This window comes from Lepisma saccharinum, chromosome 23 (assembly GCF_977018435.1).
Source record: "Lepisma saccharinum chromosome 23, izLepSacc3.1, whole genome shotgun sequence".
Taxonomy (NCBI): domain Eukaryota; kingdom Metazoa; phylum Arthropoda; class Insecta; order Zygentoma; family Lepismatidae; genus Lepisma; species Lepisma saccharinum.
In genome coordinates this window covers 54,393,550-54,421,444 of record NC_139251.1, presented here as the reverse complement: position 1 = coordinate 54,421,444, position 27,895 = coordinate 54,393,550, and the positions used below count along the sequence as shown (strand labels likewise).

Genomic DNA, 27,895 nt, shown 5'->3' with positions numbered 1-27,895 from the left:
AATAATACCTTTCTAGGGTGACGTCAGAACTCAAGGTTGCTCCCGTGTTGTGCGATAATGTATTAATTCAAACTTGGATTACACGACTTATCCATCGCATGAAGAACTCCAATAAAAATGCTTTATTTTTGACATTGTACGTTTATATCAAATTTATGAACCAAATACACTTTATATCTTAAGAATAAAGTGCATGGGATATTATAGAAAGTAATAGTAAATAGTCATCAGGATTTATTCATACTTTTTAAATTATGGACAAATCCACTAATCCAATGTAAATATTGTCTTTTCTCGCCGAAGGAGACAAATGGTAATTATAATTATATATTGTTAAAAATAACATACAAAAAGTAATACGCACTTTTGCTTAATATGTGTGCGAATGGTCATTTCGTGTTGCATATATGTATGCACAAATTGGGCTGTGATTATTATACTAGCTATTTTATTATATTGCATTAGAGGGGGTCTTTTCCTTGACTGACTCATCTCACCCAACAGGTCGGTAGGTGCCGGGACTTGCCCTGAGTTGATACTTTCCTGGAGATGAGGCGTACTCAAAAAGGTTTTATAAATCTTGTCTGGTGCTTGTCGCAAATGATAGATTTCTGTATGTTTATAACACGAAAAGGTAAAATTTTCGTATCCCCAAAACGTATTTCTTCAATTTTACAGGAGAAAGTACTTACCGAAATGGGTTTATTTATACTTTAGGAAGGTCTTGGAAGTTTGTTTTCAGCTCGTTGAAATTTTTTTCCGGATAAATCATGTAATTTTCGACATTAATGTCACTCCGATGCACGAAAGCTGTTCCCTTGATGTCCGTCTACTACGTGAACCAAATATTTGCGAGCGTTTCAGTCAGTGTTTCCAAATGCGCGGTTTTGTAACTGTGTAACAGTTCTAGAACGTTAATAAACGTGAGTTACTGTTCATCATTTCTGATTACGAACTTGCGACAACATGACATGCACAGGATCAGGGGCGTGCTCAATGTGAAGTTGATGGGGTTTATAACCCCCCCCCCCTTTCGTCCAGTATCTCTAAGGCTATTTATGAATGGTTCGTGGGGCTATTTATGAATGGTTCGTGGGGCTATCCATCAATGGTTCGTGGGGCTATTTATGAATGGTTCGTGGGGCTATCCGTCAATGGTTCGTGGGGCTATTTATGAATGGTTTGTGGGCTATTTATGAATGGTTCGTGGGGCTATATATGAATGGTTCGTGGGGCTATCCGTGAATGGTTCGTAAAAAATTTCTAATTTTGAAAACAAATTTAACTATCTTTTCTAACCTAACAGAATCTAACCTAACCTTGCTGTGCATGGTTCGTGGGGCTATTTATGAATGGTTCGTGGGGCTATTTATGAATGGTTCATGGGGCTATCCATGAATAGTTCGTGGGGCTATCCGTGAATGGTTCATGGGGCTATTTATGAATGGTTTGTGGGGCTATCCGTGAATGGTTCGTGGGGCTATCCGTGAATGGTTCGTGGGGCTATTTATGAATGGTTTGTGGGGTTTTCAAACCCGAAAAAAAAATAAAAATTTGAAAAACAAATTTAACTGTTTCCTAACCTAACAGAACCTAACCTAACCTTGCCGTGCATGGTTCGTGGGGCTAATATTTATGAATGGTTCGTGGGTCTATCCGTGCATGGTTCGTGGAGTTTTCGAACCTGGAATAAAATACAAAATCAGTAACACGAAAGTAGGTATTTTTCTATGGAGAAGGTTGCAACACTGCATAACCACTGATCATGGACTACACTAGTCAAGATTTCTCTGCCATATCGCGTGTAACGCAAGCGAAAGCGAACAAAATAAAAATACTCGATATTTCAAAAATTGAGATTATTTGCGTGCAAAAAACGAAACTCGAAATGGAAGAATCCTTACGAATGCAGAATATGTAAGTATCAATGTGAAAAATACGAAAATAAGGGAATTAGAGACGTTTGGTGGTTACCGAAATTTTAATCACGAAAATAATGGCCAGACTTTCGATTGCTGAATTCCGAACTAATCATAGTACGCACGCATTTCTAACATTATTCGATTTCTTTTAATGCCTGTTAACACATACTTCAGAAGCTTAGTGATTACTTACTGTGTGTTTCGTGGAGAATATTTTTCCCCCTTCTGTATACTGCTACCTGATTCTTTGCGAGCAGTCATTCCTTTAATGTGGTCTTGGTTACGGACTGCTTCTGGCTTATAGGGTGTTTTATGCTTCGCACATTTTACCCCACGATGAGAAACGTTTTCATTGTTAGGTTAGGGGATCAGTCTAGGGCTCTTAGAATTGGAAATAACATCTCTAAATGCTTCGCAATTGGTTAGAAGGGTCTGGTTTAGTACTCACAAGATTAAAATAATGTCTCTAAATGCATTTGTATATAGTCTCAATCATGACAAACCTTCAATCCTTACATAATCATTCACCAGCATGAAGGCATGAAAACACAACGATAGTCTGTATCCAAGAGGACAGTAAGTAAACAAAAGAATGGCTGCTACATGGATAGGAAGTGTACTTTTTGCTTTTACATATTTTGGAGCAAATGTAGAATATAGAGAATATATCTAATTTCGTTAATATTTGGTATACTAACTAAATTTGGCCTTCTAATCACGAATCTGTTGTTAAAATGCCGCGGACACATCTGGAAATCGTGAAAAAAGCTGATGTAAGTTGAATTTTTTTTTTTTAAAAAAAAGCTCTTTTGCATTATTTGCATTATTTTATGAATAAAATTTTAACTATGCTTGCCTAACATAACCTAACCTAACCTTGCTGGAAATGGTTTGTGGGACTATCCGTGAATGGTTTTTAGGGCTATCTGGCAATGGTTTGTGGGGCTACCCGTGAATTTTTACACGCGTCCGCGGCATTTTGACAACAGATTCGTGATTAGAAGGCCAAATTTAGTTAGTATACCAAATATTAACGTAATTAGAGATATTCTCTATATTCTTCATTCATACCCATATTTTCTTCCCTCTCTTTTTGCTCGCAAATAAACAAATAATACCGTATGAATCTCTACTAATTACTGTCTTAAAGGTTCAGATTTATTTTCACAATCATTTCCACTATTCTGCAAGACTTCCTTACTCTTATATAAAACTTTGCCGAGCCCATTTAACATTCACAACTGTTACTAAATTGCGAACACTTCATTACATAATTTTATATTCAATCAAGCAGTGGTGAAGATATAGTGCAAGCACTGCATGCACTATTAAAATGTTATTTCATATACTTAACACTAGAAGCGCCAGGATTTTTTACTACCTAGAAGTGCCACCTCCGGTCAAAATGACCGGTATTTAAAATTTGACCATTTCTCAAATTGGATATTGCCAATAATCATCTTATTACTAATAAAACAAAATATTTTGTAAAAGAATACAAAAATATCATGAAACTCAGCGATTTTTATTTTCCATGCACTAATTACAATAAATATTCATTTTCTTCAAGGAAATAAGTTTCCGTCATGAAGTTTCACATATTACATTTTTTGCATTTCAGTACCTTTTCTACACATTTTCCACAAACATATTTGTTGCACATTGAACAAATGTGACTTGTTTTGTTTTCATTGCACAATGCCACCTGGCATTGACGCGGCTCTTTCTGGAAACAGAGCCACTTACATTCCGTGCATGTGATATTGATGTTGACAATATTTTATTGGGCTTTGCATTCAAATGTCCTTCTCTCAGTTCCTCAGCTAATTCTATCAAAAAGTTATGTCTCGTAACGTTCCTCCCCGTGACTGCCTTGTAAACTACCCATGCATTTATTGCTGCCAGATCTAAGATATTGTAAAACACATGTACCGGCCATCTATGTGATGAAGCACGTACTGAATATTTGCGTGCCATTTGATCAACAACATCAACACCGCATTTAGTTTTGTTGTAATTCTTGATTGTTTCTAGTAGTTTCTTTGGCTTTGCAAATCTATTTCTACATCTGAATGCACGGAGCTTAGGAGTAGAACATTTTTGTTTGGTTTAGCTTGGTATTCACACAATGTAATGTCCCCCTTTTTTAGCAAACATGTTTCATACACTTGTGTTCTAATGTTTACAATTTCATTAGGAATCTCCTTTCTATTTCTCTTCATAGTGCCAATTAGGCTCCTCTTCTTCTACTTTAGCTTCTCAGCGAGTTTTAGCGATGTGAAATAATTGTCAGTAGTTACATTTCTACCCGCATTTAGATAAGGTGAAGTAATTCTCAATACAACATTTTCAGGTACAGTAACATTATCATTCCTTGGTTCATCTTTCCCAAGGTATGGAAAGGCATTGCACATGTATTTGGAATGTACGTCCACTAGCATCCAAAATTTTATACCAAATTTGTCTGGTTTGTTTGGCATGTACTGTGTAAATCTACACCTCCCTTTCGAAGGAAACAATTGTACGTCAACTGTTAGATTTTCCCCTGGGGTGTATCAACTCCTACAATTAGCTATAAATTTCTCCCAAATTTCAGAGCACAGTGCAAATTTATCAGTTTGTAATCGTTCAGATCTGGATGATTTTGAATCGAATCTAAGATATTTCATTTGTTTGTTGAAAGAAAGGTGGCCCCCAAAGTAATTTTCCATAAAAAAGTCATAGTCTATAGAACTGCACCCATACACTCCTCTAGCATATAAAATAGCCAGAAAAGCGTCAAGTTCTTGTAATGACAAACGCCAGTTGGGTTGCTGCTTTCGAGCTGCTTCTTCTTCCGTACACTTCTGTATGTGTCGAAGCATGGAATCGTCTACAGTAAGATCTGGGTCCTCCATATCAGATTCATTTTCACTAATCTCTTGTAATACTTTTACATATTCCTCTGGACTGAGGACACATTGTCTAGAAAACACGCTTACAAACTGCAGTGTTCAATCGAAACTGAGTCTTCACTTTATCCTTCTTATCAGCTTCGACAATACGCCAACATATATGGGCGAGTCCAAAAGAGGAAGGAAGAATAGGGTTCGAAACTGTATGTGCAACATTCCAACCGAGAAGTGGTTTTCCATTGAAATACATTAGCGGTCAAAATGACCGACAACGGCGCTTCTAGGTAGAAACACAAATATTTCCGTTAGTATTATATTTTTTGTAAATAACGCATAGCAGTAATAATGTACTGCAAATTTTAGGAAAAGTCACAAAATTTCAACGCACGAAGAAATTTGTTTCTGTACACTTATTTAGTTTTTATCGCACTCAATTTCACAAAATTATATGGCCGCAACATCACTCAGCGGTTCGTTGGCAATCACCAGACCCTCTGCTTGTGGCTATGCTATACAGGAAACCAACGCTCCCGAAGACTCATATGGCAAAGGGTGAAATGCTGGCAAAGGTACAGTCTCCAACCCACGGATAAAAGCTCTGCTTTTCATACCTTTTCATCTACCTACAGTGGATGAGCAAGTCTTATTGTTAAATACCTTTATCCTCCAATTGTACAATAAACATGCTCCAGTCAGGAAGAAGCGTGTTTCGCGTCCCCCTGCTCCCTGGCTGACGGACGAGTTGCACCGGCTTATGGCGATGCGTGACAAAGCGTACACCAAATATAGGAAGGCGATCAAGGTCGGTGATTATAACACATCCATCTTTGAAAATTACAGAATTCTGAGGAACCGTTGCACCCAGGAAGTACGAAAATCAAAGCGTCGATTCGCGTCTGAACTACTAACACACGAAAGCAAACCTGACGTCCTCTGGAAAAAATTGAAAATACTGGGAGTTGGGAAACGGAGAAACCATGAATCCGTGAATAAATTTCCACCGGAAGTATTGAACGATCACTTTTGTGATCTTCCGATCGTCGATGATAATGTGAAACACGAAACGATTCGTAACATTGAAACACGCCCCACAACTGCTCCAAAATTTTGTTTTTCTTATTTTTCGCCGGAACAGGTCAGAAAATCGTTACAGAAGATAAAGTCATCGGCCGTAGGAGTAGATGAAATTTCTATCCTCATGATTAAAAAAATTCTCTACCACGTACTTGCTCCTATCACTCATATTTTTAATTTTTCTTTAATTACCGGCGCATTTCCCTCGTCTTGGAAACTCGCCCTGGTACGCCCTATACCTAAAACAAACAACATAATAAACGTCAACGATTACCGACCAATCAGCATCCTCCCAGCCTTGTCTAAAGCCCTAGAGCATCTCGTTAGCGATCAAACCCGGGACTTTCTAACGCGAAATAATTTAATAAATCCTCTTCAGTCTGGCTTTCGAAGTAACCACAGCACTTGCACGGCTCTTGTCAATGTAACCGATGACATGAGGCTAGCCATGGACAATAAACAACTTACGATTCTGGTACTTCTAGACTTTACAAAAGCTTTTCAGACAATTGATCATGAAATTCTACTCGCTAAATTATCATCGATTTTCAATTTTTCCGACTCCGCGGTTAATTGGTTCTGCTCCTATCTACAAGAACGTCGACAATGTGTCGTTGACCTATATGGAAAATCGTCGTGGAAAAACATTCCATGTGGTGTCCCTCAAGGCACCGTACTCGGCCCCCTCTTATTTGCTCTGTATATAAACGACCTCCCGACGGTGCTTAACGGCTGTAAATACCATATCTATGCCGACGATTTTCAGTTATATTTCTCTTTCCCCCCGCAAGAAATACTGCATGCGATAGAAATTGTGAACAATGACCTTAAACAAATAAGTACTTGGTCTGCACACCATGGCTTACATCTAAACCCGATTAAAACCCAGTGTATTCTTGTAGGTTCCCCTAGAATTTTGAGCAAAATAGATAAATCTAGCCTCCCTAGACTCAACATAAATGATATTCATCTGCCCTTCTCCACTACTGTTAAGAATCTGGGTGTGATACTCAACCAACATCTCACCTGGGCAGAGCAAGTTAACTCTGTATCTAGAAGAGCTTTCGGTGCATTGCATTCACTCTATCGGCTCAAAAACTTCCTCCCTGAACGCATAAAAATTAAACTGGTCCAGTCTCTTGTATTTCCCATTGTTGACTATTGCGACATTGCTTTCTTGGATGTCAATCACGAGCAAGCTAAACGACTGCAGCGAATTCAAAATGCCTGCATTCGTTTCGTTTTCGACCTAAAATATTCAGACCATTTGACATCGTACTTTGCGAAGGTCGAGTGGCTTAAATTAAGCGATAAACGTAATTTTCATAAGTTAATTTTACTGTACAAAATCCTCCAAATAAAAGACCCGCAATATCTCTATAACCGATTTCAACATCTTTCCGACTTTCACAGCCGCAACACCAGATCGCGCGAAAGGTCTTTGCTCTCCATTCCACTCCACAAATCCAACTTTTATGCAAATTCTTTTACTGTTACCTCAGCAGGCCTTTGGAACAAGTTGCCACCTGAAATTCATGTATCTTCCTCAATTGTGACGTTCAAAAAATTGTTAAAGTTACACATATTATACAATGAAAATTAAATGTTTGATTTCCCTATTAATATGGCGGGTGCAGAGAATGATAGAAGGACGTAAGGCACAAAAATTATTTAGCGTAATAGTTAAGATGAATTATCGTCAAAGTATATCGTTTTGGACTGTGTTTTAAGTATGTGTAATATTGGACTGTGCTTAAGAAAGTGTAGTGTTATGTATATGCTTGCACGTGTGTAAGGGCAAAAATATGTATGTGTGTGTGTGAGTGTGTGTGCCCGTATCTATAGGTTAGATTACCTTTCTTATATGTAATTTCTCTTTGTATTTTTTATTTCTCTGTAATTTTTTATCTTTTTTTTCTTCCTTTTTTTCAATATTTTAATTATTTCATATTCAATTTTTTTGTAAACATGGTCAAGTGGAAGAAAAGGCTCCACAGCCTTAACTTCGCCATGTAAAAGAAGACGAAATAAATAAATAAATAAATAAAATCTTCTCGAAAATAGCCGAGCCAAGTTGAAAGCATAAAAGTGTTAGCACGATCTCAAAGATGAATATTTCCCAAAATTATTGAAATACATTATTATAATTGTTCCAAATTCCATGTAGACAAATTTAAAGCATCACTTTAAGTTTCACAATTTGTAAAACGTGTCTACAGACCAATATCCTTACTCTCTCCTCTGTCCATCATTTGTGAAAAAAATAATCAAAGATAGACTCGATAAATTTGTTTCTCCTTACTTAAGCTCAAACCAACATGGTTTTCTTCCTGATCGCTCCTGTCTTACAAACCTGTCTGTTTTTCTCTCATATGCTCTGAAATGTATGTCAAATAATTCACAATTAGATGTAATATATATATATATTTTGATCTGGCCAAAGCCGCCTTTGATACTGTTAGTCATCGTTTTCTGATTCACAAATTATGCAATAGATTCAACATTCGTGGCAAATTTGTAACCCATCTCACAGATTACCTTAGCGATCACCAACAAGGTATCGTTCCTTAGCGATCGCCAACAAGGAATCATTCTTCCAGGAACCGTATCTAACTTTCTTCCTGTGCTCTCTGGAGTTCCACAGGGTAGTGTTCTAGGACCTCTCTTGTTCATATTATTCGTCTACGACCATCTCACAGCTCCAATCACAGATGATTGTAAAATTTTCAGATAAATCTCCACCTCCGACGATACTCATCTTCTTCAGAATGACATAACAACATTTACTTCCTGGTGCCTGACATGGGATCTTACATTACATCCTGACAAGTGTACTACTCTCACTATCTCTCTCAAGAAGAACCTGTTAAAGTCATCTTATTCCGTGTCTGGCAATAACATTCAAGCAGTATCCTCTCACAAAGACCTAGGCATTGTTTTCGACCAAAAACTCACATTTGAAGAACATATAACAGGCACAACAAAAAAGGCCATGTGTCTTTTAGATTTACTGTATCGTTTCACTGAAATTACTGACATCTCAGCCCTCACCTTGTACTTCAAATCATTCATTTCCCCAATAATAGAATACTGCTCTTCCGTCTGGTCTATGCTTGTCCCACTCAGCTCTCTAGAATCGTTCAGTCTTTCACTTCTTCCTGGCTATAGTTCGTTATAGGGTTCCCTCTTTATGCAATATTTCATCTCCACATGTCTTGTATTTTCTAAACTTACCGACTGCATATCAGTGCCGTTTGCAGAATGATTTCAGTTATTTATACTGATACGGTCCAGGTATTAAGCGTATGGCTACAAGACATGGACTTCACGGCCAGAAGAAGATAAATCATAAGCAGATGTATTCTGTGTATATTCTTGATATATCATGGGTTCAATGTATTTGAATGTTTCGGACATAACGTCCAGTTTATATTAAATATGTTAATTGTTCACCGTCTGGTTTTTATCTTGTGCAAATTATATTAATCTACATTACCATGTCCTTCACTCCGAACCTATCAATTTGGCGCTGTGGACAGAGGATTGACAGTGAACAGAAGATTTGAAGGATTCTAATCATATCGGCACGGGATAGTGACAAGTACGATTTCATGTAGCAAATCAACAAGACGGTGTTTTACAGGTAACATTCAGTTTGCTAATTTGTTCACGCTTAAGCAAAAGCAAGTTTCAGTTACACATCGTAACTTTTATATTTTCCAGTTATTTCCATCAGTTAAGGTAATTTGACGTTTCAACAACATGGCTCTCAACATTACATTCAGCGAATTTGCTGAAGAAAATGAAGATATCGAGAGTTATTTCATGCGTTTTGATCAACTCTGTCTTGCCCAGAATGTGGCAAATGAAAGAAAAGCAGCAGTTCTATTAGCAGTCATTGGTCCTAAGGCTTTCCAAGTACTTCGCAATACTACGGCTCCTGATAAGCCATATAATCTAACATATGCTGTCATTCACGACAAAATGGTTCAGCACTTCACCCCCAAAACCAACAAGTTTACAGAAAGGTTCAAGTTTCGAAAATGTTTTCAGTCTCAAGGAGAATCAGTTTCTCAATTCGTAGTGAGAATCAAACAACAAGCAGCCAAGTGTGTGTATGAGCAGTATTTAGATGAGGCACTTGTTGAACAATTCATCGTTGGTATACATTCAGATTCTGCTCGGAAAAGATTATTATCTGAAAGTGATCTTTCCTTTGCTAAATGTCAAGAAATTGCTTTGCATTGTGAGTTATTAGAACGAGAAGTTAAATTATTCTCAAATAAGTACAATGCAGATTCTGTGACTTTTGCCACCAGCTCAAGAAATTTGACGCGGATGAATCCAGATCGTCAAACAGGCCCTTCAACGAGTTCACGCTTGGGCGAAACGAGGCAGAACAGCTACAATGAACATCACAATTCAACTGCTACCAAGCAAAATCCTCACTCCCAGTGCGGCAACTGCACAAAGAATCACCCACAAGGTGTATGTCCGGCAAGAAACGCAATCTGTAGCTCCTGCAAACGACAAGGCCATTGGAATATACGATGCAGAAAGAAGCAGAAAGCTAGAGCCGTGAATAGAACGTCCAGTTCAACCTCACAGAGCACAACACCCGATGAGTTGTCTACGTTCAGCTTCAACCATCTCAACGCTGATGCGCTCAGTCATCGTTCCACACTGGTTACTTCTACTCAACACATTTTGGAGCACCAAATCAGTTCGGATAGCTTCATAATAAATCTCCAAATCAATAAGTGTATTGTTAAATGTGAAGTAGATACTGGGTCTGCTGTTACTCTTTTCAACGAGAAGTATTTTGATCAGTTGTTTCCACACTATGTTAAATGTAATTCTAGCCTACGATTACGAGGTGTAAACGAAGGATATGTACGTGTTACAGCACAAACATCCGTCAAACTATACTTAGACAATAGAGATTATACTTTACCTGTCTTTCTCTGTCAGGAGAAACTTTTATATCCATTGATCGGTCGTACATGGTTGGACATTATTCAACCATCTTGGAGGCGATTATTAGTTACAGCCAGTGTTCTTTCAACTAACACAGTACAAGGTACTATTACTAGCGCTGGTGCCGACGACCTAAGGCGAGAAATTTCTTCTAGATACGAGAAAATCTTTGATGGTGATTTATCCAAGCCCGTTACACCTTATTTGGTCGATATACCACTGAGATCCAACTCTGCACCGATATTTCGTAGACATTACGAAGTTCCTTACGGTATTCGAGACCGTGTTCCGGATTCTATTCAAAATCTAGTGAAAGTAGGGTTATGGGAACCTGTCGAATATTCTGATTGGGCCTCACCACTTGTCGTTGTTACCAAGAAAGATGGCTCACTTCGTCTCTGCACCGACTTCTCAGGAACGGTGAATAAAATGACTGAAAACGTCAAGTTTCCCATTGCTAGAGTCGAGGATATTTTCTCTAAGTTGACCAGGTGTAAATACTTTACGGTAATTGACCTTCAAATGGCTTACGGACAGTTGGAACTTTCTGAAGCTGCAAAACGCATGACTGTCGTCAACACACCTTGGGGATTATATAAACCTCACAGACTACCTTTTGGCATAAACATAAGTGGAGATCTGTTTCAAATGGTCCTAGCGAAGATCCTAGATGACATTCCCGGAGTTTCCTTCTACTTTGATGACGTCATCGTCGGAGGTGAAACATTGCAAGAATGCTTCACACGTACGTGTGATGTCCTGAATCGTCTGGCCAAACACAATGTCAAAGCGAGCGCCAGCAAAAGCCAATTCCTAACCTCATCTATCGAATACCTAGGATACAAGATTGACGTCACTGGTATACGGCCGTCAGACAAGAACTTGGAGGCCGTCCTAAATTCTCCACCACCTCAAGACAAATCACAATTACGTTCCTTCATCGGGATGATCAACTTTCATCGAAAGTTTGTACCCAACTTAGCTTCGAAACTTCACTTTTTGCTTTCTTTACTCAAGAAAAACGTCTCTTGGAACTGGGACGATAACTGTCAACACGAGTTCGACAGCATCATGGCGGAACTTCGAGAGGTAAATCCTATTGTGCCTTTCGACCCAACAAAGCCAGTTGTACTTATCACCGATGGCTCTCCTTTCGGCTGTGGCGCGCAATTGTGTCATCGAGTTGATAGCGGTCTACAGACCATCGCCTGCTCTTCTACCACCTTCAGTGAGACGGAGCGGAGATACTCCCAGGTAGAGAGAGAAGCTCTAGCCATAGTTCACGGTATCAAGTGATTTCACAAATTTTTACTCGGATCCAAGTTCGAGATTGTTACAGACGCACGTGCTGTAAAGTTTATATTTTCTCCGGATCGAGCCATTTCAAAACATTCATCCAATAGATTGATGAGATGGGCTCAACTTTTAACTTCATACCAATATAATATAATTCATTCCAGCAAGGTAGAAGTAGCTGACATGCTAAGCAGGTTGCCTACGCAAGCACGTGACACAATACCAGCTGGAGAAGAAGAACTTCATGCATATTTCGGGTCCATTGAAGACGCTGTAACTCCTCTTTCTCGAGACGCAATACAGAACGCCACTTCAGAAGACCCACTGCTCTCATTAGTTGTCTCCTGTGTAGTAAATGGTTGGCCAGATCAACACGACACGTCTACCGAACGGAAGAAGCTCGCACCTTTCTTCGAAAGAAGAGCTCACCTTACGTACGAGCAGGGAACGCTCATGTGGTCGGGTAGACTTATCATTCCTACAGTTAAACGGAATGAAGTTCTTAGAGCTTTACACGATGGACACATAGGTTCAACTCGTATGAAAGAGTTGTGTCTATCCAGATTTTGGTGGCCAGGCATGTCAGCAGAGATTACGGATTTTGTAGCGAGCTGCAATACATGCCGAGCTAATGCTCCTAAGGTCCGCAACGGACCCGATTCTTCATGGCCTCTCGCTTCGTACGTGAACGAGAGATGGCATATAGACCACTTTTTCTTTGCAGGGCGTAAGTTCCTACTGATAGTAGACGCCTTCAGCAAGTGGACAGAAGTGTGGCCTGTACACACATTGGACACAAAGGAAACGATCCGCTGGCTTATGCAATCTTGCGCCACGCTAGGGATACCAAATACTATCGTATCCGACAACGGCCCAACGTTCACTTCTCTCGAATTTCGTAACTTCTGTCTTAAGAATGGCATCAAACATGTTACTTCACCGCCTTATCACAGCCCTAGCAACGGCTTAGCCGAACGATACGTTCGTACTGTCAAAACCGCTCTTGTCAAGCTTATAACTGACAAACCCAATCTGAGCACGCTTGAACTTGATATGGGGATTGCCAACCTTCTTTTCATCCTTCGGAACACGCGACTGGGTGGAAAAGGAAGCCTACCAGCACTTTCGGTCTTGAAACACCAACCCAGATTTTGGTGGGAACCAAACAATGTGCCTCTGTCGAGTGAATCTCCGTTCAAGCCGAGGAAGTCAGCAAAGTTTCGGAACGACTCTTCGTCGAAATATGGTACCTTCGCCATCAACTCAGCAGTTTGGGTTCAATCACCTAAGCACGGTACTCCAAATTACATCCCAGGAGTTGTCATTCGTCGAATTGGGGATAGCATCCTCTACGAGATAATGTTGGAAGATGGAATCAAACGAGTGGTACATCCCAGGTGGTTGAAGAGACGTGTTTCACGCAACACTACAGATGACGACGACTTCAACGTTACAATACCAAATGGAAATTCAACAAACCCCGGTGGAACAGTACCAGAACCTACCCCAGGCAGAGCCGGATACCCAGGACCAGGTCCTAGCACACCTCACTCGTCTCCGAGAAGGTCTACCAGGATTCGCCGCCCACCAGATCGAAACGGTCATCAGCATACCTGATTTTTTTTTTTATGGGACACCTGGAGGGATGATACGGTCCAGGTATTAAGCGTATGGCTACAAGACATGGACTTCACGGCCAGAAGAAGATAAATCATAAGCAGATGTATTCTGTGTATATTCTTGATATATCATGGGTTCAATGTATTTGAATGTTTCGGACATAACGTCCAGTTTATATTAAATATGTTAATTGTTCACCGTCTGGTTTTTATCTTGTGCAAATTATATTAATCTACATTACCATGTCCTTCACTCCGAACCTATCATATACAAAATTGTCAATGGCAATATTCGCTGCAACATGCTCCTTGAGGAATTCGACTTTCGTGTACCCATGCACACAACTCAAACTTATTTTACACAAAAAACCCAGACTACAAATTCAAAATAGATCTCTCTTTTACAGACTTGCCACACAATTCAATGATCTCTCCTCAAGTATGGAGATATTTTCCTCTGAGCTTGACTTTCGGTCTTCTATTAGAAGAAATGTTTGTAAATAATATCAAATAGTGCCATCTTTTACTTTTTTTTTTGTTAATTTGCTATTCTTTTTTGTGTTATTTTGTTACTTTTAATTATTATTATTATTACTATTATTATTTTGATTTTTCATTGTTGACAATTTCAGTGTAAAATGGCCTCCTGTGCTGTATCTGGAATTTTCTCAATAAATAATATTGACGTTCAGGCGTTAAGACAAACATAGTGTTCCCGCACTGAGGAGCATTTGAATTTGTAGAATAGCTGGCTGTTGTCTGTCTCACTCATCTCAAATAACAAAGCCAGTGTTGACAACTACCAAATAATTTACATGATATTTATCATGAGTTTCCTCACAATGAAATTCTATAACTGATGGTTTTTCGGTAAAACGTGGATGTAAAGAAATCAATGAAACTCTCTTCTGAGACCTGCAAATAGCAAAAACGTTAAGTCCTAAATGCTACGAAACTCGACTATTTTAATTAACACCACACATTATTAAAAAAATCAACTGGCAAATTTTCTTCCTGTTGTAATGACCTATTATTCCAAAGCTTAATTTAATTTTAAGCTTCTAATCAGTTCTTTTACTCTCCCGTGCAGAATATTTTTACAACAAGGTTGGTATCACTTTTCCGTTACTTTCGGGCTTTTGAAATATCTTCCATTTGTGTGGGAAGAATGTATGGTTGAAGTCAGTGTTCTCTTTTGTTTGGCGTGTTGAAAATTTTCCAAAACAAACATGGATATTTCAAATTGTGTAGGGGAAGCTGTAAGTAATAGCAAGTACCTGTATTATAACGTGACCAAGAATTTGAAATAAAAAGCATGGCCATTGAGAGAGGAGTTGGGGGAAAACTGGGACAATGGGCTGTATATTTATCCACTCCCCCCTTTTATTTGGAGTACTGCATTGCTTGCCTTCTTCTTAAGACCACGCTTCGCCACTTCAATCAAGGCTGCTGTGTATTATATTTGAGGTGCCAAGAATCAAAACCTTCCAAAACCATTAAAAACAGAAAGTTAAAAATTATTAAAGCGTAAAGCTGCTTTAAGCTATAGATGACATGTTTTTAGCATTCTGATCATACCCATGATTCTCATGTACATCATCAATCACAGCATTTCTTATGACTATATTTAAGGGTACATTTGTAAAGGTAAAAAAGATTTTTAAAAAAGGTGAAGCGCTCCCCTGTACATAGCACCATGCCATGAAGGCGTATAGGGGGTGTGCTGGTAACGCCCCACACTTTCTTGATCCGGTCGTGAATGGGGGTGATGTGATCAGCATCACACCCCTGACCGTCTTTACCCCCCAGGTACCCATGTTATTCGACGCTGGGTGGGTACCGGGGCTGCTTCCATCGTTAGAAAAGTTCCCGGATTTGAACCAGCCGGCGATCGAACCCGGGACCTTTAGCATGGTAGTCAGACACGTTACCGACTGAGCCACTGCGGCCATAAGGGTACATTTGTGCAATTTGAATTAATTAATTTAGATACAATTAACTTATTCTGGCTGGGCCTGAAAATACAAAGTATTTCCCAGGACATGGAGGTTTCTTGCTGTTTTTCAGTAAGTAATGGAAAATATGTTGCTTGTGTTTTTATTTAACAAATTGTATGAAATCTACAACACACCTGCTTTCCACAGATATATGATATGGTACATTTTAGATATATTTTACATTTATGATCTTTCTGTAACAATTTTTTGAATGTAAAGAAATTAAGCATTGTAATAAAAGTTACTGAAAACATATTTCCAATACCTAAATTAAAATATATGTAATGAAAAATAACAAAAAAAAATCTTCTTTGGATTGTAATTGTCACTAACTGTGAAATCCGAAGTGAAATTCTCTTTAAAAATTTCATCAATGTGCGTACAAATTAATCAGTTGTATTCTCAAGAGTATAAACAAGCATAGTGTAATTTGACTTGAGTACAAATAAAATTCAGCAATGAAGAAAATGCATTATGTAGCAGTTGAAATTTGAAAGCAGTAGTTACAACACATGCGCACAAGAGACCAGCGGCGTATACTCTGGGTCACCTAGGTAATCGGAGATGACCCGACTATAATTTTGAAAGAAAGTTGTTTTTTATTCTTCGCAATATTCTTCCGAACCAATCTTTGATTCGCATATTTCTTTACTTCCAGCGCGCGAATGTTTTTCAAACGTTTGCCGCTGAATGTCCGAGAGGCTTTCAGCCACTTTCTCCAGCTGGTGGAATCTGGTGACGTCAGGGTGAGATTCCACCGGCTCCCTCTAAATCCCTTGACGGTAGGGGAAGGAAACACTGCTTCTCAGGCGCGGTTATTCCGTGGCAAGGGTAAGCTTCTTCTGGAGAGAGTCCATCGGTCGCACTCTCCACCCCAGAGCCTTTGCCGTTCCCTCGGCTGGCACCCTCTTCTGCCATTCTTCCACGGTGGCCTTTGTATCGTAGGAGCTGTGTTGTTTACGACAGGGAAATTTCTCAGGAAACAGAATTCTGGGTTCGCAAATTACGTACTGAAACGGAAAGTAGAGAAAATACATCTGAAAGTGCGCGAGAAACAGGGAAATGTGAACATTTGCGAACCAATTCTATGTTAATTCTCATTTTACATTTGCTTCTGTCTTCCTCTGCTATTTCAACAGATATTGTCATAGGAAAGAAAAAGCGGTAATTAAATAAATTAAAATTTGAACTAGAAATTCAAGAAATTACACCGACCTCTGTGGCGGAGTGGTTGCCACAGCTCCCTACGACGTCAGAGCTCCAGGGTTCGAATACCGGGCTGGGCATGGGTGCTCTTTGTAAATGTCCCTTCATCAATTTCATATCATCACTCGTAGTGATTAGCCAAAAGTGGCAGAAAAGCGACGTCAAATAACAATTTAATAAATCGATTAATGAAGTAATTAAACTATTTATATGCTTACTTTTATTCATTTTTGTATTTTAAAATGCGTGATTACTTTCTTTGTAGCCTTCAAAACCAGTGAGAGTATTTCTTTCACAGAAATGAATAATTTTTAAAAGGGAAAGCTATCAGAAATAAATTATATATATACGTACACATATATTAGGTAATTTAAGTTGCTTCTCCCGCCCTCTCTAGATTAATAGTGATAAATGATGTTTGAATGTGAAATATATAAACAAAAAACGCAATGATTCCAACTTACAGAACCTCGCGCATCGCAGGAAATATAAAGCTGGGAAAGGGAATTTTTCATCATCCATAGGGAATTTAATTCTGAGTCAAACAGGAAGGAACCACAATAGAAGATTGGCGCAGGGAATTGAATGCGTGTTGTAGCGATTCGAGAATTTAATATTTGTTTAGCTGTTAGTGGTTTAGTATTCGTGCTAGTGCTGTGTTTAAAGTTAAAGGCAATGAATATAATATAATATTTTCGTGTGAAAATATTTGGAACGGGATCTTTTCCGGAGAAATTGCAAATAGTTAATGTAGGTAGGTCAGTAGAATCTCTTGTACCACAGGTCTTGAACTCAAACTTCCGTGTATAAAAACAAAAATCAGGAATGCACGAGTAACTGGGTACTGGGGTAACTTGAATTTTACACTTCAATTAATATTGAGGGTTTCTATTTCACTACCGAATTCCTTTCATATTCTTTGTTACAGGTTTTTTCTTATAGAGTTATTATATTATCTTGTTTTATTGTTTGAAATTCTAAACGTAGATTAACTGCAAGTGCAATCACAACAATTATTCGACAGTGGTCGCAACAATAAGGTAACATTTTTCACACATACATTCGTAAATCCTGTATGAATGTTGAGGTAAATTTGCAGGGAGACTTCAGGAGTGGGTGGATGAATCAAGTGTCTGAGATTACCCACTAGTTCAAACCAGCATACGCCACTGCAAGAGACGGCATTCAATTATAGCCTGTCGTTCATTCACAATAGAATTTTTATAGTGAATGACTTTATATGCCTGTTGCCCATCTTATTGGACAGTTGTTGCTCGTCCAGAAATGGTTAATTAGATGAAAGTAAGCAAAACCTTTTCTTCAAAAGATATTCATTGAACATAATTGATTTTGAGTTTACGTGTTTTAAGAGTTTTTGTGTTTTAAGTCCACTTTATGCACAGAAAGGCTAATTGGGACTGGACCTACAGTTTAAAGTGGGATATGAACCAATATGTGTCTCCACTGGGTACCGAACCCGGGACCCCTTGATTACAAGGCAACGACGCAGTGAGCATAATGAACAGTGTCCTACACTTTATTTATTTGTGCAGTGCATTTGTTTACATAAGTATGGCATTCTGTATACAATTTATGTACATGCACACAATTGGAGTAATTTAAACTATATATATATACAATATTGTTTCAGATATACATAGAAGATGCTGATGAAATTGTATTCGTTGGCTGTATTATGGTGGGACATTACAATGCTGCTAATTAATTGCTTGATAGCAGTTGTGGAATCCATATTTCGATTTATCATTCCACCAGGAGAGAAATCAGTTTCAGGAGAAGTGGTGTTGGTATGTATGAATTTTATATATGTTTGGACACTTGACACAGTATGGATGAATATGTAGATATGCAGATGCACAGAATGGTGCCCAAACTATCATACTGTTCAAGTATCTCATTAGAACTACATTACTAAACTATCAGCAGGGTTGGCTCGGGTGGTCCCAGCCCAGGTTTCCTCACACAGGTTTTTTTTTTCTTCAGAAAAACCCTCCAAAAAAGGCACTCAATTTTTTTACAGTAAATTATTGCTGTAAATACTTGTGAGGTTCTACGATTGACAACATTTTTTAAAACACTTGTAAAGAAAAGGCTTAGCAGAGCTTATAATACTAGAAATAATGAATGTAGTACAAGTCACAGTGAGTTTATTCACGCTATTTTCCTTAAATCATGCTAGAAATGGACTTTTAACAGAAATAAAATAATATATATTGAAGAAACAAAATAGAGAAACTATCAAATTTTTAGATAAAATGTTTGCATTCATTGGTACAGTATAGTTGAACAAAGCTTATAATTTTGAAATGTGGTAGCATTTTGGTTATCAGTCACTTCCTTACGTGGGGGAAACAATAGTGGCAGATCATTGTTTCAAGTCTGATGATCTATTGATCAGGGGTGGCACAAGGGGGTGCAGCACCCCTTCAGCACCCCCTACGTTCAACTAAAAACACTAACCTTTAGAGTGTCATACGTATTATGTCATGTCATCATATTGAGCGCCGAATGTTAAGTACTGAAGTAAGACCGTTATTATTGCAACAGGCAAGCACTGAAAGATATGCCGATACACATACTTTCCTGTACTGGTGGCAGCCTCTATAAAGAGCAGCGGCCGTTTTTAATTTCGTCACATTGTTGTTATGAATATTTCTTTGTTTCTTCAAGTGGTCTGTTTTGTTTTTGATAATTGCCTATAGCTTAATGTGAGTTGTTTATTTTCCTCCTGCTTGTTCTTCCTCGCACTGAAGCAAAAGTTTCAGCTGCTTTCAAAGGTAAGGTATCGGGAAATTGTAGTTAATGCAAGTTGTAAGGTGAAGGGTAGTTTTCTTGTTAACACATTCTATGTATTTGTTCCACGTAACATCTCTAGTAAACATAACATTTCAGTTGTTTTTTTTTTTTAAAAGAAACTGTTAAGAAGATGCCCAATGTTCATGAAGAAATTTTACAGTTTGTTGTTGGGGATAGTGTGGCAGAAGGGATTGTAATGAAGATGAAGTTGCTGTGCACTTCGCGTTTTGTCCTGAAGTAGCGAACGGAAGGTACTATGTATTTTGTAGTACCTCCATTGGTTACAATGAAAAGGTTCAAAAATTGTTTTTAAAGACAAGGGTAATTTCATTTTGTATTTCACTACATAGTTCAATAAGACTGTAACCTTTATCTGAATGTTTACACTGTATGACCACTATCTTGGATTGATTGATTGATTTGGTTTTTTAAGTCCACTTTATGCACAGGAAGGCTAATCGGGACCGGACCTACAGTTTAAAGTGGTATCCGAACCCTGGACCCACTATCTTGGAGTATAAGAGTTAATACACTGCTCAAAATAATTAGGGGAGCAGGCAAAAATAAGTAGGGGATCAGACCATACTAATTCCAGATGCTTTATTTCATTCTGAGATTAGTTACAGCAATATATGCTGTCATGATACCTGATGTTAATGACATTAATAACATGTGACGCGATATGACAATTAGAGCATCAGTAGGACAGGACAAAACAGACACAAACACTACAGCAACTCTCCTCTAATACGATGTATGGTCTCTCCTAACGGCCAATACTGTTGCACACCTGCGTGGCATGGAATCAATGAACTGTTCGGGGATACGTCACCACTCTACCAGGAGGGCAATTTCCAGCTCTGCTCAAGTTGTGGGAGGTGTTGATTGAGCTGCAACTTGTCAGCCTAGTGCATCCGAGATGTGCTCAATTGGATTTAAGTCTGGAGAGCAAGCTGGCCATGGCAGCTACCCTCCTGGTCCAGCATGTCGTCCACCACCCCTGCTCGGTGTGGACGAGCATTTTCATCCATGAAACTGAAAGAATCACCAATGGCACCAGCATAAGGCACGACATAAGGTCGGAGGGGGATCTGAATGTAGGCCCACTCTCGTCTCTATACCTTCGAGCTCTCAAGGTGCCATCGTGAAGATAAAAGCCACCACACGTGGCTAGTGCCCATTCACCTGAAAACATTGAAGATTTGTGACTAGATTCCAAGAGCCATCCACTACAAATAATTTTCCAGACTACAGTGATTTATGTAAATTAAAACTTTTGCTTCTTCAGTGGATGAAAATCTGTAATATGCTCAAAGTTTCGAGCACACACATCTCTTTCAAAAGTCAACAATATAACATTATTTCATTGTTGGCTCTTGCTTGGAACTTTGAGTATATTAAAGATGTTCAACCATTAAAAAAAATAAAAATTACACTAATTAACGAAGGGTTATTGCAATGATTTAGATATAGTGATTAACTACATGCCATTTTTTTGTATCTTTGCAATTAGCCAAAAGTGGCAGAAACATGAAGTAAAATAAATCTATTCACTCACTCAGTATTTTGTAACAACCTTGTCAAAAATATGTGAGTTACTTAAATCATATGGTGTGCATTTTGTGTGCCACCCTGAAAGAGTAGTGGTATGTATAAATGCAAAAGTAAATGCATAACTGAGTGGTTGACACATTGTATGATGCCAGGGATCCTGGGTTCAAATCTCAGTCTGTGCATGTGTGTTCTTTGTGAACGTCATCAATTTCATAATCACTCATCCTCATCTTCGTGGTTAGCCACAAGTGGCAGAAAAGCAAAGTAAAATAAAGCAAAGCAATGAATATATTGTCCAACGTATTAATAATATTTCTTCCTTATGAGTTTGTGTTACCATTATAGTTGTGCCTGCCGGACCCTGTGGCCGAGTGGTTAGTACATCGCGCTGCGACGCCAAGGGTCCCGGGTTCGAATCCCGCTCGGGCTTGGTTGTTTGTGAATGTCCATTCATCAATTTCATCACTCATCCCCATCTTCGCAAATTAGCCAAGAGGCACAAAACGCGAAATAAAATAAACTAAATCAATCAATCAATATAGTTGTATCTGTCCTTATCGACTTGCATTGTCCATTACAGTAGCAAAGTTTCTGCCATTATCTGTTTAATTGAATCTTTAATATAGATTGCTGGAGCAGGCCATGGTGTTGGCAAGGAACTAGCCTTACAGTTTGCAACCCTGAAAGCAATAATTGTGTCTTGGGATACAACCGAAGAGAGAGCTCACAGCATAGCAGCAGAAATCAATGCCCTTGGTGGCACAGTTTTTGCTTACAAGTGTGACGTTTCCAACAGGGCAGAGGTGCTGCAGGTGGCAGAAAAAGTGAAGATCGATGTTGGAGATGTAACTATTTTAGTGAATTGCTCTGGAGTTTTGACTCCTCATTTTTTGTTCAATCATGAGTACAAAGAAATACAAGAAACACTGGAAATCAACGTGATGTCACACTTCTGGGTGAGTTTTGAAAATTGTAATTTTATTTTGTTCATGGCCTTCATGGCCTCGTTTAATGTTATAACAACTTGAGAACAGCTTGGATTATAACCCATTTATTTGATAGGGTATATGTTACATAACTCACCAATGTAATGACTGTTAACAGCCTAAGATATGTTTTTCATAACTGTTGCTAAATAGAACAAATAAGTGAATTTGAAAAGGGAGATCTGTCTTAACCTTTTGGAGCCCAAGGTCATTTTTACATGTAACCTCCTTGATGCCCAAGCCGATTTTGAGCAAAATGCAGAGTTTCAATTAAACGAGTGTAGATTGGAGGCTAATTGCCCTAGAGAGATGGATGATATACCGTTGTACGCAGAATCAACCAGAGATTCAGACTATATAAAATTTATGCAAATTTGGCATATAAGGGGGGGAGGGGGAGAACACTCATAATTTCTGAAAATATGGGGATCCCCCCCCCCCCCAAGAAATAAGTACATGACAGTGTCGAATGCACATGGAAATTATCGCTGACATGTAAGGAACACAAAAATATTTGCATTATTATCGTATGGCCAATGTAACGCGAGTTCTACCCCCAAAAGGAATGGTCAGCACGCCACTGATTCAAGCTTCAAAATGCAACGGTACCTTGAAATGACTCTAGCTCAGAGGCTAATTGCCCTAGAGAGATGAATGATATACCGTTGTAAGCGGAATGAATCACAGATTCAGACGATATAAAATTTATGCACGTTTTAAGTGCCCTTTAATAACTAAATAGAGAAACACACAATCTGTCATCAATTTCTTCAGTTTTGATATTTTCAATCCATTTTTCTTACCAAAGTTAACCATACCTTCAAAAGGCGACAGAAAAACAATGGAAAAATATAAACGCTGTAAAATTGCTTCCAGAGAGTGACAATTGCCTGTGTAAGGAGTTAACTTGCATGCTTTTCCTTGCTTCTTACATGACCTGCAGCTCGAGTCACCTAGCAGAGGCTCTGGCAAATACTTGCTGTGGTGCAGAAAACCATACTAACACTTCCTGACTCACTTCATTTTGAAACAAAACTTTGATGAAAAAACAAACAGTAGTGATGTTTTCATCACTGAAATGCAATGAAATTACAAATGTACTGAATGCAAAAGTTGAGTGTCCAGTGGAAAAACCATCCACCATATAGTCCAGACCTTGCACCCAGCAGCTTTTACTCCTTTCTTTACCTAAAAAGAAACATCCTGGTGGGAAATGGTTAGACGGGAATGACAAGATGGAAGAAGTCATGTAGTAGTTGAACAGACAGGTAGGACACTTCTGTAACTCCAGGATGCAGAATCTGGTTCCCAGACTTAATGGTGGAAACTATGTTGAAAAATAAAGTATGTACAGGTAATTCTTTTGCAGTTGAAGGTTTGTAAAATAATTATATATTGCATATTGGCCTTTGTATCTTTACTGTATCTCAATGTTGTAATCAAGGGATACCTGGTGGGCACATGGCACAGTGCTTCAGATCCCACTTTAAACTGTAGGTCCAGTCCTGATTAGCCTTTCTCTGCATATAGTGGACTTAAAAAAAACAATTCAAACGAACTGTATCTCAAATGTAATCTTTAAAAAGATGTGACACATTTCATCAGCATCATAATAAAAATTAACACATCACAAGAAGTACATTTGTTTTGTGGGCAATCCTAATTTTCAGATCAACTTTGATCCTTCTTCATGGATGGGAAATGAAATACAGTACATGGTAAAAAGGTTAAAACATTTGCAAAAGTGTATTCAGTTTCATAAACAGTGTTTTCTACAGGATCAAGGTTGATTTGGAATTTTGGACTACCATTTAAAAAAAAATATATATGTTGCGACTTTGCCTGTTATTTTCATATATACGTATTTATCATTATTAATGGCAGATGATGATGGTAATTAGTCGAGGTGTGAATAATAACTGTATTGTTCATTCATGTGAAGGTATTTTATCTGGGCATTACAAAGAATAACAAGCCTAAAACATATTCCTACATTCATCTAGCTGGTGTTTAAATATTTGCCAAAATAATGCATAGGAGTGAGTAAGTCTTGTGAATTTACAATTGAGTGAGTGTTATTCTTAAGGCAAACACATTTCAGAATATTAAAATCATTCTTTTAAAAAATAATACATTCAAGGAATGCAAGATGTGGTAGCAAATTAATGCATGCTAAAAGGATGTACTTCCTTTCCACCATTTTTCCCCAGTAATTTTGGTGGTCACTACCACCATCCTTGTAGGACAGTAAAATAAAGTAAAGTACTCCCCTGTGCTTTGCACCATGCCATAAAGGCATATAGGGGATGTGGAGTTAGAGCCCCACACTTTATTGATCACGGCCGAAGGTGGGGATGATGAGATCAGCTCCATGCCCCTGGCTGCCTTTACTCCCCAGAGTTTCCTCCTGGTACCCACTTTGTATGAGTCTGGGTGGGTGCCAGAGCTGCTTGAACAGATAGAAAAAATCCCGGTTCTCCCCCTCCGGGGATCAACGACTGACATACTGCAGCTTATTGTGTTGTAGTATACAGTTATTATTCTCTGCACTATACACTATATTGCAAGTAACATTTTGTTTTAACAATTGTGTATAAGTATGAAATAATAATCTCAAATGTACACAGAAAGAAGTGAGTACTTCATTTTAGTTTGTTCCTCATGTACTTAAGTTTAAATTTGAACATTATGTATGTTAATTTTTTCATATCTATAATACAGTTCGATAAAATGCACAATTTTGTAGCATCTGGTACTTAACAACACTCTGCAAATTAAAATTTTAGGTAATGATATGTATTTCTTTTCTTTTAGCTGCTGGAAGCTTTTCTGCAACGAATGGTTCAACTTAACCATGGACACGTGATAGCTTTGTCATCCGTTGCAGGATTGACAGGTGTCAAAAACCTAGTCCCTTATTGTGTGTCAAAATTTGCTGTGAGAGGTAATTTCCTTTTATGATTATGTAAAACACACCGGCCTTGTTAATTTTAAATTGAAGGTAACAAAAAAATATTACTTTCGAATGAAATAACATTGAATTATCCAAACTTGAGAATCCATCTGATATTTGATAGAATTGAAGTAAGGAATAAATTGTACCAATAAATGGCATTCTAAATTTATGAAGCCCAAAAAGAAGGATTGTATGTATTGTAATACCATGAACTTTCAAGTGTTCTTTCTTTCTTTCTCTTTTTCACTTTTCCCCTCCCCCCTCTCTATCTCTCAAAAAAGAAAGATAGAGGGAAAGAAGAAAAGGATTTTTCTTTCCTCTTCCTTCTTTCTACATATCATTTAATTACCATATTTACGCATGTATAATGCACCCCTGTTTTTTTTATGGGAAAAAGCAACAAGCAATTATATATTCTATATAATGTGCCATACAATTCAAGTCCAACAAAAAGCTCTCTCAGTTGTAGGTTGTAAAGCTGATATGCTGATGAAGAATGAATGACATCATACCTATTCAATGAGTCATCAACCCATGCCACCTCCCCCCCCCCCCCCCCCCCCCCCCCGTCACTGTGTTTAGCATCCCACAGATTTCACTTCTGTAACCACCTTGTTTATTCTGTAGTAGAGGAAAGCGAGATCAAAATTATGTTACGGATTTGCAGCACTGGGGAAGTTATTTTCTGTTGCTTTTGCCAGACAAATACCACTGATATGCATCCCATGTGGCTTGAGGTTCATGCTTGAATTCTACAAGAATAGTGCTGCTTTCACGATGCCTCAAAATGCTCCGATACAAAGTGAAAAATCATGGGAAATGGCCATTGTGTTTTTTTAAAATGATTATTACTAAAGAAATCCATCCTGGTATTTTTGTATTTCTGCCTGTTTACTATTGACATAGTGAAAACATTCACCGTTTCACGTTGCCTGTCCAAATTATTCCGTGCAGAATACACACAACAGTTTTTGGGAGAAAGTGCACATTATACATAAAAATACAGTATATATTTTATGACTCTCATAAAATATTATTTGAAATATATTGTGTGTTATGCTTTAATAAAAATCACTTGTTAAAACATGTAATAACATGTGTCTTTTTACTTTTTTTCCTTCAAGTTTAGCCCGATCCTGTGGCCGAGTGGTTAGCACATTGCGCTGCGACGCTAAGGGTCCCAGGTTCGAACCCCGCTTGGGCTTGGTTATTTGTGAATGTCCATTCATCAATTTCATCACTCATCCCCATCTTCGCAAATTAGCCAAGAGGCACAAAATGCGAAGTAAAATAAACTAAATCAATCAATCCTTCAAGTTTAACAGATGAAACATTTGCTGGTAGGTCACACTTGTGATAAAAACAGGATGCAAGCACAATACAATTGCTGGCAGGTGACTAGTCCATAAATAAGAACAGATGTATTGATAAGTTGCAACATGAGAAGTGCGCAGGCATTGCACACATTAAGATGTTCCACTTCGTGCAGTTTTTTAACTGCAACACAATGTTTATAATTCAGTCATCCCACCACATCAACTTCACAACATAAGACTTTTGCAAATTGTAATATTTCAAAACTATTGTTCATCCACAATTTTGTTTGCAATGGGAATGCAAAGGGGAAAACATTAGCAAACTATATCTTTAATCTTTATTATTTTGTTTCCCCCTTAGGTTTGATGGAAGCTTTATCAGAAGAGTTTAGAGAGGACTCCAGAAATATTAATATCACATTTACATGTGTATATCCTTTCATTGTGGAAAGAGATTTAGCAAAAGATTTGAGAATAAGGTAAGTTTTTTACTAGGTCTTCAGAAACCGCTGCTGTTGCTTTTAAGCTAGGATGACCGGGCATCCTGATTTTCCTGATTTCACGGGTCAGTCTTTTTTGTCACTGGTAAATTGTAACATGTAAAAGTTGTTCAAAATATTGATTGATATTTATTAGGAATGGGGCAGATTACTTTATTGGTATCGGCCAATGTAGGCATATTGCTGATAATTTTACTGATGTGATATATCTATAAATATCTTACAATTTAGTGCAATTTTGTTACATTTAATTAATTTCAATTCTGTACTTTTTTTAAAAAAGTAAATATGCAGTTTTTTTTGTTTTTTTTTGCATTGCAAAAGCTTGGTTCATGTGGTTACCTTCATTTATTAAGGAGGTCAATGAACCATTCAGATTTTTGGAGAAACATTTGGATATTTTTTATATCTGATCAGTAGAATATAGGTTATCAGTATCAGTAAATTTTATAGGTAAAAAAAGAAAAAGTAAAATGCTAACCTGTGCTTTGCACCATGCCATGAAGGCATACAGGGGCTGTGGAGTTAGGGCCCCACACTTTCTTGATCATGGCTGGTGGGGGTGATGTTATCAGCACCATGCCCTTGGCTGCCTTTACTCCCCAGAGTTTCCTCCAGGTACCCACTTTATACGATGCTGGGTGTAGCCGCTTGAACAGGTGGAAAAAATCCCTGTTCTCCCCCCACTGGGAGAACCTGGTTCTTTTAGGTATTGACTAAAATCTCATATCGGTTCATTCCAAATATATGTAAGTATTCCACTACAATTATATGCATCACA

At 38.2% G+C, this 27,895-nt stretch overlaps 1 protein-coding gene across 1 annotated transcript in view; it reads left to right on the top strand.

Moving 5' to 3' along the window:
* Positions 1-265: 265 nt before the first annotated feature.
* The window catches only part of LOC146005210 (17-beta-hydroxysteroid dehydrogenase 13-like), a 32,564-nt gene continuing 4,934 nt past the window's right edge, over positions 266-27,895 (top strand). Inside the window, exons 1-5 of the mRNA XM_083144272.1 lie at positions 266-313; positions 18,637-18,793; positions 21,983-22,312; positions 25,157-25,286; positions 26,976-27,093. Of these exons, the coding sequence (XP_083000398.1) occupies positions 18,650-18,793; positions 21,983-22,312; positions 25,157-25,286; positions 26,976-27,093 (722 nt within the window). The 5' untranslated portion in view covers positions 266-313; positions 18,637-18,649. The remainder of the gene's footprint in view (positions 314-18,636; positions 18,794-21,982; positions 22,313-25,156; positions 25,287-26,975; positions 27,094-27,895) is intronic.